Source organism: Colobus angolensis, unplaced genomic scaffold (assembly GCF_000951035.1).
Source record: "Colobus angolensis palliatus isolate OR3802 unplaced genomic scaffold, Cang.pa_1.0 Scaffold91, whole genome shotgun sequence".
In the NCBI taxonomy this organism is placed as follows: Eukaryota; Metazoa; Chordata; class Mammalia; order Primates; family Cercopithecidae; genus Colobus; species Colobus angolensis.
The window spans coordinates 491,757-504,391 of NW_012123043.1; the positions used below are offsets into that span (position 1 = coordinate 491,757).

The following is a 12,635-nucleotide window of genomic DNA, read 5'->3' on the forward strand; positions in this document are numbered from 1 at the left end:
AGAGAGAGAGAGAGAGAGAGAGAGAGAGAGAGAGAGAGAGAGAGAGAGAGAGAGCCACTCATACACAACTAGCGAGATATTTTTGGAAAGAAGGGATCTCTTAGCCCGGATAAAGTCCAGAAGGGTGAAGATTTCTAGCCAAACAGTAGGTAAGCCTCACTTTTTTATTATTTATTTAATCTAATTAGCTAAATTTGATTTTGCCTTGGATCTTACTTCATGTTAGATCCAAGGAACTTTAAGAACAGTAGCATTTAGATTATTTTACTTCTCTGAAAATAACTAGAGTGTACAAATTTATTTTTAAGAAGAATAAAAGAATCCTTTGGAGCCCCTTAGGTCTTTAGTTTGCAAATTAATGCTGCTACAAGTTGTTGTGGAGAAGGTCACTTTTGTCTTGCTCCCAAAGGAGAGAAAAATTGCTGAGGCCCCCTTAGCCCGAAGAGTTTGTACCTTGCACCACTACAAACTGGATGCCTCTTAGTTAACATCTACTCCATCCTTTCTGGACTTTTCCCAGAGATACTAGTAAATAGTATATGTATGTTAAAGATCAGGTTAAAATTATCTATGGGAATTGGTTTGAAGATTCCTGACCAGAAATCAGGCCATCATTTAAAACAGTGCTTGTGAATCTGATGCCACTTTGTTACAAAACTAGGGAAAGAAACCCTTCAGCAAATTAAACACATGTTAACATGTAAAAAATAAAATCCAGTTTAACTCATTGTTTTAGCCTTCTTTGGATTTTATCTTGCCATCTCTCATTAAATGTAAACACTAAATGTAAACAAGTCTCATAAAGGGTAAGGTTTATACTAAACTAAGTATAATTTCCATAATAATAGGTTTTCAAAATGTGCAGAAAACATGTTTGTGATTCAAAGAATCTCAGAGAAGATGTGAAACTTGGCAAAAGCCAGCTAGTGCTTGCCATAGGGCAAATGTCTTTTAATGAGAATGTCCCTAGTTTCGTTTATACCTCTGTGCAAATTAATCAGGCAAATGTTTTAGAAAGAGACATGGAAAGTTTACCCGAAATTGTAACTTGAAATAAAGCCCTCTAGGGATGAGAAGAAGATTTAATTTAGGATAGGAAGCTCTTATTTGTGTAATTTAAACATTAATTGAGAGATTAAACTTTGGCCACTTCTCAAAATATCCTTTCCTTAAGTCCTTTCTTCCTATCCAAACTTTTAAGGTTCCTGGTGGTTAAATTAGCCTGGCACTGACCCCTAGTGGTCTTCCAGGGATCAGTTAATTCTCAGAAGGTTACATACCTTCACAGCAGACACTCACTTTAGGATGGGTGACCATCACGTAAGTGACTGGAAATAAAATACTTAGATCTTCTCCTTAACTTTATAATACTATATGTGAACTTACAGGTAGATATTTAAGACAATTTTAAGAGTTATCATTTCATCTCATAATTCGGGGAGTGGGGAAATCCCCTATAGCTATAGAAACAGGCCTTGGAGAAACAGTCATTTGCAAGTTATATAATGCATGTGTAGTTAAACATAAATAATACCAGATAATGCACTGTTACTCTGTAGAAGAAATAGGTTTCTCGATTAAGTTGCATAATATGAGATAACCCGTCACAGGAAAATCATATATAGTAATATCTGTTTAATAAAGACCCAACAAGCTGTCTCCTTACACATTGGATTATGTATTTTGTGTGGAAACGGGGCCTATAACTGTATTTAAAACACACTGAAAGGCTCTGCTGAATTTTTAATCAGCAATAATGGATGTAGAAGGCATTTTCAGGGAAGCAATTTCATTAAATTTTACTATAATTATTTTTCATAAATTTCATTTTAAGAACTAATGATTATATAGTCATGTTGGGAATCATATTCATTTGTGTATATTACCCTGGTGTGGAATGGGGGAAAGACGGCCAAGGGCATTATTTAAACACCAAGTCTTCTGTCCCAAGTGTAAAATTCAATTTGATGTGTTGTTCAGGAAAGGTTACATGTTACATATGATAGGAGAGAAATCTTACTTGAAGAACCCTCCGATGACTAACGTGTGCCTCTTTGACTATTTTTTGTGGGTATATTTATAATCTGGTTATGAAATATGGCTCAGTTTACTGGAGATAAGTATAGTTTTATAGTAGGTCATAGAGATGCTGTTTCATCCATTTGAGGATATGAAAGTGCAATTCTGTCGAATATTTGAACTTGACATATCCCCACTGGGCCAAAATGCGATAAAATGTAATGCATACTCTTTCTGTTATCTCTGGACATATGGTACCCTTTCTGGTGGAGTTTAAGAAGCCTACGTTTTACATTCAAATGTGTATATCTGACTTGGATTCTACTTCAAGTTGATTTAATTTTGCATTAATACCCACTTGTAATTTACTGATGAACAAAAGGCCCAACGTCTTGATTGAATGCTTCTTGAGCTCCAAAGGTGAATATGGTATAGTCATTTCCTCCAATGGACTCACCTGTTCTTTTGCCAAGTGTGTCCTCCTACTTATGCGTCTTATGGAAATACAAACAAAGGAGACATTTGTTTGTATCTAGTCTTTTCACATTAGGAGGAATTTCTTATTAAGTGAGTTTTATATGTGGCTGACTTCTTGGTTGATGACTACAAAACTTCTCTATTTCTGTAAATATGCTGATTTGCTGAATAGTTTTTAAAAAGTAATTATAAACAGAGCCTACCAGGCAGATAACATTTTATTAAGCAGATTGGAAGAGCTAATATTAAGGGATGCCTCCCTTTTTTAAGATTCAAGTTTCTTTCTCCCTGGAATGACATGGTCAGGTTGGTTTTAGATTTTCTATTATAAAGCAGTACAAGGCAGGATGATTAGATCTAAATTTATATAACTATCTGAAGGAAGAATTTAAAGAAAAAAAATTGCCATGCACTTTAATGTGTGAAGTTGGCTAAAGTTGGTTGTGTAAATATTTCACAAAATGTTTTCATTTTACAATTGTATTTCCTATGCAGAGCCAGTAGATTCTTGGAAATGACCCTTTAAATGTGCAGCTTTACATCCTGGGGATAATGACTTTCTGGCTGGTTTCAAAGACTGGGTTGTTTTGCCCTTGGTGCTAAGAAAGTCTTTGTAAGGGGAGAGAAAATGCCGCCCTCTCTCTGCCAGGCCAGCCAGGGGCACAGCTCACATCCCACTCACACACATCTGGAGCAAAAGGGACTAAGATCTGAGCCTAGAAATAAGCACCATCAGTGTCTCTCAACTGTGAGCTGTGGGGAGCGCTTCAGGCATGAACCGTGTGAAGGGAGGTCTGGGCTCCTTCTCTTTCAGAAATATTTATTAAAATCACTCCAGGGGAAACATATTTTCTTTCTGGTATAGCTCTGCGTTAACCAGTCATAGCTAAAAGCTGAAACAAATAATATTCTTATGTTTATATAAGAAATTCACAAATTTTAAATTTCTAACTTCTCCTCCTTTTTCAGCCTTTTCTAACTTTTTCCTGACTGAGAGAGTTCTAGGAATATGAGAAAAGGCTAACCATTAGAACTGACCTAGATGCTTCCTTAGTTGGCGGGCTCTCAGAAACTTTCAGACTTGAGACAGAGGTAATACTTGTTTCTCTACGTCTCATGACAAAAAGCAGTACCTTCAGACAGTGTGTCTCATTCCAGAAATACAGACAAAAGGTAGAGTCTTAAAACACTGTGAGTGTGGGCAATGGGAAGCTGGTACAAATAACTATTTAGAAAAGGGTTTCTTCTTCTCACTCTCGTAGGTCTCTCTCACTCCCACTTTACTACTTAGGGTTTGTTCATATTCTCAAATTCTTCTAGCAACCATTAAGCAAAAGAGAGGATTTAACCAATATTTTTCTATTGCATAAACTTTGGTTGTATCTGCATTAACAGACAAGTTCAGCTTACTTTAGCAATTATCTTCTTTCTTTTTGTCTAGATACTACTCATAATTGGGTTGACAGCATTTTTCACTGCTGCTTTATTACCATAGCAGTGTCATACAGCCTGCCATCATGTCAGCTAATGCAAGAATTTCCACTGAGTAGTTGTTTGTTCACTGTTACTGCAACAGGTTGTAATGAGAATGAGGCAGACCACTTGGACCGGGACCAGCAGCCTTATCCACCCTCACAGAAGACCAAGCGCATGCGAACCTCTTTCAAGCATCACCAGCTCCGGACCATGAAATCCTACTTTGCCATCAACCACAATCCGGATGCCAAGGACCTCAAGCAGCTTGCCCAGAAAACAGGCCTGACCAAAAGAGTTTTGCAGGTAAGACACGTGCATCATTGACTGTGCATACATATCCCTTCCCCTTGCCAGTAAAAATAGTGCTCTTCCCTGGTTGGAGTGATGCAGTTATTTCCTGTATTGCTTCTTACTAGTTTATCTTAGCTATCTCCCTAGAGGATGTTCTGAGATTTTGCAGGGGCTTCCTGGAGGGTTCCCAAACAGAGACCCAGTGTCTTTTTAAATACAGCCACATTCTCTCTACGTATGTGGAGATGGGCCCTCCAAAGGCAGCACAGCTTGACTCACTGCTGTGCAAATGTGAGTGATGTTATTTGCACAGGCCGTGGCTCTATAGATTTCCATTAATATTATGCTCAGTGAACAGACTTGAGAGGGACCTGTTGGCACTGTGTTAACTCGGCAAACTTTTGGCAGCCTCACTCACCTTCCAAATTCAGGTGGAGCCTTTTTTCCACTCCTGAAAAGCTAAAAGTATGGTTAGTGTTTCAGCAGCCAATTGGAGCAAGTATTTTCCTGCCTTAACAAACCATAATTAAAAACAAAATACTGGAAGTTAGTTCTGCTGTCCAATTGATTTCCTAAACTCATCATGGTAAGAACATATAAGTAATGAAATTATAATAGGTTGCTGTAAGTCACCTGTGATCTTCTCTCACTTCTTGGTGACAAATAGCAGGCATTTTCAATTCTGCTAAACAGTTTCAGGCTGTTTGAGGTCTGTGACCCTGGGAGTTTTTTCTGTGTGAAGAATATATACCGTGTTTTGAGCTCACGAATGGCCTGAAGTCTGTTTCAGTGATGTCCATTTCATATGAGTGATTCTTACTTTGCCATACTTTCAATGGCCCTGCCCCTTCTCAATAGTTATTATAACAGTTGAAGAATCATCGTGTATTTCCCCCTCTTTATCACCATGTGTTCATTTCCATGGTATATCCGCTTAAGCATCAGTTGTTCCAAGTGGCACTCGTTAATGCTACAGGATGGAATAAGTGCAGTTGAGAGAGAATAAATCCGTAGTGTTACTTGAATAACTTTGTTTTAAAAGAAAGGAAAAAAAGCCCCTTTCCTCCTAAGAAAAACAAACAATTATATTTAAAAGGAGAAACATATATCCAAAAAAAAAAAAAAAAGAAGAAAGAAAAAGAAAAAGAGAGAAAGAAAAGAAATATAAAAATGAACATCGGTAAAGAAATCAATTGGGATTGGTTTGCAGGTTTGGTTCCAAAACGCACGAGCCAAATTCAGAAGGAACCTTTTGCGGCAGGAGAATGGGGGTGTTGATAAAGCTGATGGCACGTCGCTTCCGGCCCCGCCCTCAGCAGACAGCGGAGCTCTCACTCCACCCGGCACTGCGACCACTTTAACAGACCTGACCAATCCCACTATCACTGTAGTGACATCCGTGACCTCTAACATGGACAGCCACGAATCCGGAAGCCCCTCACAAACTACCTTAACGAACCTTTTCTAACATTGGTTTTTTTTTTTTTTTAATTCTTCCTCTTCTTTTTATTATTATTCTAATTATTATTATTTTATTATTTACAAGACTTTTTTTTTTCTTCTAACCCACAAGATATTTGGGGAATAAAAATAACAGCTTGGTGTGTAGCATCTGCAGCCACTTGGCAAATGAGTTTACAGTATTGTCTCCTTTAAGTGAATATATTTTGTCTACAAAGTGTACTTGGATTTTTTTTTTTAATTAATTAGGTCTTTCAGTTGGTAAGGAGAGTTTTTGAATAATTCTAGTAAGTGCCTCTTAAAATTGTATGTTACTTATTTCCAGAATCTCGAAGAAAAAAAAAAGAGTGGTATTATTATGGGCAAATAATCATATTCCCAGTTAAATGATTAGGTTAATAAAGAACCAGATAATTAATTAGTTACTTCTTAAATCTTGCAATTGTATGTGTGATTATGGAGTTTTGAAAACGTTACATTTTTTAAATCTTAAAATTGAAAACTTGTTTTTAGTGTTTCTATTTCTTACCTGAACTGCTAATTCAAGTGAGGAATATGATGAAATAAAAGCATTAACTACAGACATTTAAAATAGTAATGATTAATTAGGTGAGAAATCTATTACAGGAATGTGACTTTTCCTTCTCTTAGGGGTGTACAACTCTAAAAACTTTTTACTTGACTATTTATTTTTCAACATTTGAAAAATACTTAATCTCCCTGTGTATCCATGAAAATTCCGTATAGATTTTGACATTCCATAATTTTAACCTCCTAAAGCTAAAATCAGTAGCTCGGAAACCATTCTTTCTAAGTTACTTTTTTTCCCAGGGAAAATGGAAATAAGCAAAATATAATGTTTTAAGAAGTAAAAAAAATCAGTATAATTTAATTAATAGCTCTATTAATTGGCTTCAGCTGTACCATGATATTGTATCTGGCATTCTTTATGAATAATGTTTAAAATACCCAGCCTGGTAGACTTATACCAACAATTGGTTTTGTTTTGTTTTATTTTATTTTGACACAGGTTGACTTATGTATTGAAAATAATTTTTCTGATAGTGGAGATTTGAAGTTATTAGTCTTAAAGTAGATAAACTCAGAAGCCTTGTGGATGCTGATCTGAATATATTTCCTAGTTTACAGTAGTATTTTTTTTCTTTTAATTTAAGCTAAAATCTTAATGGTCTGGGCAGTGGTGAATGTTCATCTATTACGCTTCTGTTGTAGTTAAATACCAATTAGATTGTGGATTTCCTAAAAAAAAATAAAAAAGAAGTCAAGATATATGTCTTGCTTTAGTGGATTGTTAAGAATAACTTTGCACATATTCTCCACTTTTTGGACCCCTTAAATCTCCTTTGGTGGTCGAAGTGGCTATTTAATAGATTTTAAAGGTGTCCTTCTGGCTGTATAAATGTGTGGTTACATATTGACAGTTCACTGCCCACATTAAAGTGCATTATTGTAACTTTTGCTCAGGGTCTTTAGAAAATTAGCACAGAAAGTAGCTTATTTTTTAAAAAAAAGATGATGGAAGATAAGTTAACACTGTAACAGAAGAAAGGTGTGATTGCCATTATATATTTAGCAAGTATGGTTATCATCTTATATGGAGCTTAAATCTTGACTTTTCATATTTCTATTACATTTTGGGCATTTACCACTAACCAGACCAAACAACCTTGGTAAGGCTGAGATCTTATTAATACACTTTTACAGGTAAAATATTGACACTTATAAATTTTGTTCTTTGACAGAACAATATATGGTACTATAGATCTACTTTATTAAGTAGACTAATTATAACTCAGTTCTCCTATGTGCCTTATGATATAACTTGGAAGTAAGTTTGTGAAAAATCAGGATATATGTGTTGTTTGTTAAATTAACTGTTTTAAGCCCTTTTGACACCTCACTAGTTTTGTACTGTTTTACCTCTTATTTCTGAAACTCTTTTTATGGTGTATCCTGTTAGAGGGGACAAACATGTCATAGAAAGCAGTTGTGCACTCTTTCAGATATAGTTGATAAATTCAATAATCTTATATATTGAGCTTCGTGTTTATAGTACAGTAAGTGGTCTAGCAAAATTGTCCATGTTTCTTTGTTTATTGATAAATGCATTGTATAGAAACTATTTCCCCTAAATATTTATGGACCAAACAATTGTGATATATCCTATTAAATTTGTGTGAATAAACCATTTTGAATCTAAGGAGTTTTCTTTCCCATCAGTTTTATTTAAGTTTTAACTGTACTAATGTGTCCCAGCATCTATATAAAAGCTATTCAATGGTAATACAAAATTTTTAGAAATATTTAAACATACAAATAGTTTTTAGATTTCCAAACTTCTGATTCATATGAAATGTTACACATTGTTGCACATGCAATGTAATTCAACCTAGAAATACCTTTGAAAATATTTGCTTATAATAAAAGTAATGCCCCACTGATTTGACTCAGTCCAATTTTTAGAATAAAAAGGCTAACTAGCATATAAAGTAATTGCATGGAAAGAAACCTTAAATATGATTAAGATTTCATGTTAGGTCTATTGAGCACAAATGGATATTTGTAAATCTAAATAGAAATTGCAGACCCCTAAAAGCCAAGTTGCTCTGTAGTTAATAAATTGTCACTATGATTTTTTTCAGGGAGAACAAATCTTGGGGCATTACAGCCAAACATCCCGACGTTTGAAAATTCCCTAAAGTATTAAAAGAAGGGGAAAAGTTTGATCGGAAATCCACTGCAGTGAAGACAAAGACACTATTAGGTTATGATAATCATACATTAAAAAATTTATTGAGCCAAAAAAAAAAAAAAAGAGAGAGAGAGAGAGAGAGAGAGACTTAAATGTCATTTACCGAATGTTAACAAAACTTGTGTTCTTTATGGTGTCTAACACAACTGAAGGCCTGAAATTATGTGGTTTAAACAAAGTTAGATAAACCATGTACAAAACCAGAGCAACCTGGCAGTAATATGCCCACCCCATATTTGAAAAAAATTATTATTGAAAAAAATTTCACACATTTGTCAAGCACAAATGGTTGTAAAATAAAGTCCAAAACATTCATTTCACCTGCTTGCTAATGTGTATTAGTCCTGTTAATGGCATTTTCCAACTGTAAATTCAAAGAAAAGCTGTCACCCATTTAAGAGTATAGGGATCAAACCCCAGTAATTTTAGTACTATTGTTTATTACTTCCTTTTTAAACAGAAATCTCTGCATGCACTTTTCCATATGTCACCTCTAGTGTACACCTCTGTATGATGACTTATCTTTGCTGTTTCTTGTATGATAAATAGCTTTCATTAATAAACATTTATTTGATGCAAACATAGTTAACTTTATGTTAAACACATGCTGTTGAAATTAATTTTGAACACTTAAAGAGGCAGCACAGTACATTTACAACTTGTTATACTAATGAAAAAATACAAACAGCATAATGAGATTAAATTCTGGTAATCTAGGATAAAATTACTTGGATTTACCTTTTCATGACTTATTTTCATTTGTTGTATTCAATTGCCACATGTATTACAAATAAAAAATAAAGTGAACCCAAATTACAACAAAATAAACCTTAGAATAAACTATTGTGTAAAATTTCAGCAACTTTTTTAGATTACTAGGGTAAAATTTATAGATCCTATGTGAGTTTACATGTTTGCTATGCAATGAACAAATTTATTGAAGTATACAAATATATTCTGAACTATAAAAAGATCCAATCTTTGCATAGTTCAAGTTACATATGATTATTACAAACAAAAAAGCAAATGGAAAGACAGACAAATATTTAGGAATGAGGTTTTTTTAATTGTTAAAGGGAATATTTGAAGAATAAATTTTTAGCTGTTCCTATTTAGCTGTATATCCAAAGCATATGTTAAACAAACTAACATATAATTTCCAGAAAATTTTTCATTATGATGAAATTTTTATTATATACAAATGAACCCTATGTAAATGATGTAACTTTTATGAATGACAGACATTAAATATTTCACGTACATGTATTCTCAGAATTTTGAATGTTTTCTTAAATGCTTTCATTTCCTGAATGCTAAAAAGAAAAAATTTTAAAGAAGAGAGAGCAACTTACTACTAAAAAAAAAAGCAATGCACCATGACAAGTAGACTATTTTGAGTGATCACAAATCATGTTGGTTTAGTCAGTAACTTGAATGTTTATGCCTCATTGAAACCTCATCCACAGCTATAGCAGCTGAAATAGATTTTCCAATGCATTTCCAGCCAGTTTATTCAAATCTTTGCCCTACAGTCTTGCCTTCTTTCGCTGTTCTGTCACCTATGGCAATTTCATTTAGAAGTATTTTGGAACTTCGCCTGGTTTTACAGACCTTTAAATATTTGTCTGGTATGTGAAATGCAGGAAGAGACCAGAGAGGGAAAGAACACAACTGAAATTAGACATCTGAAAAAAATAATACAAATTTGAAACAGGCACATTTTTTAAAACCAAAAAAAAAAAAAAAAAAGAGAGAGAGAGAGAGAAAGGAGTACTAATTATGTGAGTGGGAAGAGAAAGCCTGTGAGGCAGAGTTGTAAGGTCTATTGTGCTTTACTGTGATGTAAAGCAGTCTTTGAGTCTGGGCAACTGCACACTTACAGTTCGGTGTGGAATAGAAAAATGTGGACCTCTTAGTTGAGAGCAGGGCACTAAATTTTCATAGCTTCTACCTCCCAATTGCCTGGGTTAGTCTAACTTCTGGCAGATTGATCTTGGGCAAAAAGCTTCACTGAGAGTTAGTGTCTGTGCGCTTTGGTTGAATAGCCACCTTAATACTGACTTACATAGTGGGTAGGTTTTTGATACCTCAAATAAGGATAAAACTCCATAATAAAGGACCCAAAGCAAACACTTTTAAAACTTAGGTGATTTTTCATCACCTAAAATATAAATAGCTTTATTTAGCAAAATCCCAGTGGAAACTACCATACATTCTTTTATAATAACCCTTTTTGGGAGTCAAAGTATTGTTTTTTATTAGCCACATATAAATATCATCTCATTTTCTGTTGCAGTGTGACTGCAAGGCGTATTGTGGTGGAAAGCATTAGAACTGGGAAGCTCTGGAATGGAAATTTGGAATCATGTCATTCTAGGCTCTTAAAGAGAATATTAGGGATAATACTGTTGTAAAAAATAAATATAAACACCTAATTTTGTATGAAGTTTTGCTATTTAAATTTTAACTATGTTATAAACAAAGCTAGCTTTACTTGTAGAGAGTTCGTGTACTCTTGAGCTCATTCCATAGCTTTAACATTTTGTAGTCTCTTCCACAACAGGGCAAAATAAGCACAGTAGGACTTAGTCCAAATTGAAGAAATATCATTGAATTTTCTTTGAAACCACATATGTAGATAAACTCTGGATTGGCCTTTTAGATATATTTTCTGTTTTTAGTAATTGCGAACAAACTCTCAATATTAATATAAATAAAATGCCTCTAATGTAAAGCCACAGCCCTTTGCTTCCAGTCAATGTCAAAAATAGGAAGTTTTGTTTAATGGTTTGCTATTGTTTTAAACATTTTAATAATACTTGCTCTGCCCTCACAACAGTTTATTTTCAGACTAATATTATGATTTACCTTATTTTAAAAATAAATTATAATTCTAACTTAAAATATTGTTTTAAATGCCCTCTGGGAAAATTTCCATTTTATTTTATGAGGTTCCCTGGCAGTTGGGGGGGTGGGGGGGCGGGTGGTGAGGTTGGGAGAGGGAAATTTCGGAACTGTGCATGATACTCAAGGAAAAGTCTATGACTATGATGTAAGTAGTAACGTTATTGCCACAACTAAATTTCTGTTTAACTGTGTTGCAGAATAAGATAATTTTATCTAACATCATTCCCTACTTGCAACATTTCTCTGTGAATATTAACATAGTTAACCCTCCCCTTATCATGTATCACATCAATAAGTTTCTCCTCCCTTGGATTAATTTTTTGCTTCTTTGCATTACATTTTATCTTGTGCTAAGATAACAAAAAGCAAGCAAGAATAAAGATCCAGATATTAGCCATATGTAGAAAGTTCCTGGTGTATATTTCTGTGTACTTTTCCCTCACATATTAGAATTGTCAGGAACATTTTTTTCTTTTGGAACTTTCTGTTTACATTTTGCATGATCTTATAAATTAACCTGAAGAGTAATTGGATACCTTTTATGGTTATTTGAAAATAAAATTTGCTACAAATAAGATGCTTCAGTCTCTGTTGCCTCATATTATGCCTGAATATATTAATTTTTTCTGTACTTTCATATCAAATCAGAAAATATTAACCTTAGAGGATATTTAAATTGTTATTTATGACAAATATGCAAAGATGAAGAAATTGGAAGGTGGAATTGCCTTTACTTAATCATTCTCATTCTGCTTCTTTTCCTTTTCCAAAGCAACACAAATTATGAAGGGCTATCAGCTTTAACTTCAACATTCAAGGGTTTTGACAGCTTGCATCACTTAAAGTATATTTATTATTCAGTAAACTTTAATTCTGTAGAATAAATGCCCTTTATGAAGTGTGATTTTTGAAAGCACAAAGGTATTTCAGGATTTCAAGCAGCCAAAGCTGCTTGAATTCTGCAAACAGAGTAGTTTTTCAGAAGAAAAATATAGTGGAAAGTAATTGCAAATATAATATTTGTAACGTTTTACCTGATTGGTCCAAATACTGCACATGAATTTTAAAGAGTTATAAAAGCCTCCAAAATGTTAGGATGTAATTACGTGATGATTACTTTTGTAGTATAAATTGAGACAGTTTATTTTATAAATACAATTACCTAGTTACTTTATTGAGTGCAGATTCTGAGGTCTCCTTCTGGATATATTTTTTTCTTTTATTATTATTT

At 33.9% G+C, this 12,635-nt stretch overlaps 1 protein-coding gene across 4 annotated transcripts in view; it reads left to right on the forward strand.

The window, feature by feature from the left end:
* Positions 1-10,364, forward strand: part of LHX9 (LIM homeobox 9) — a 22,103-nt gene extending 11,739 nt beyond the window's left edge. For 2 of the 4 annotated variants that reach the window (XM_011931689.1, XM_011931688.1), the window contains 2 exons: positions 4,073-4,275; positions 5,474-6,613. In XM_011931689.1, coding sequence (XP_011787079.1) covers positions 4,073-4,275; positions 5,474-5,731 — 461 coding nt within the window. In that variant the 3' untranslated portion in view covers positions 5,732-6,613. Of the gene's footprint in view, positions 1-4,072; positions 4,276-5,473; positions 6,614-8,387 lie in introns of those variants that run through there. The other 2 variants (XM_011931690.1, XM_011931687.1) reach the window with 2 other exon arrangements.
* Positions 10,365-12,635: the final 2,271 nt, after the last annotated feature.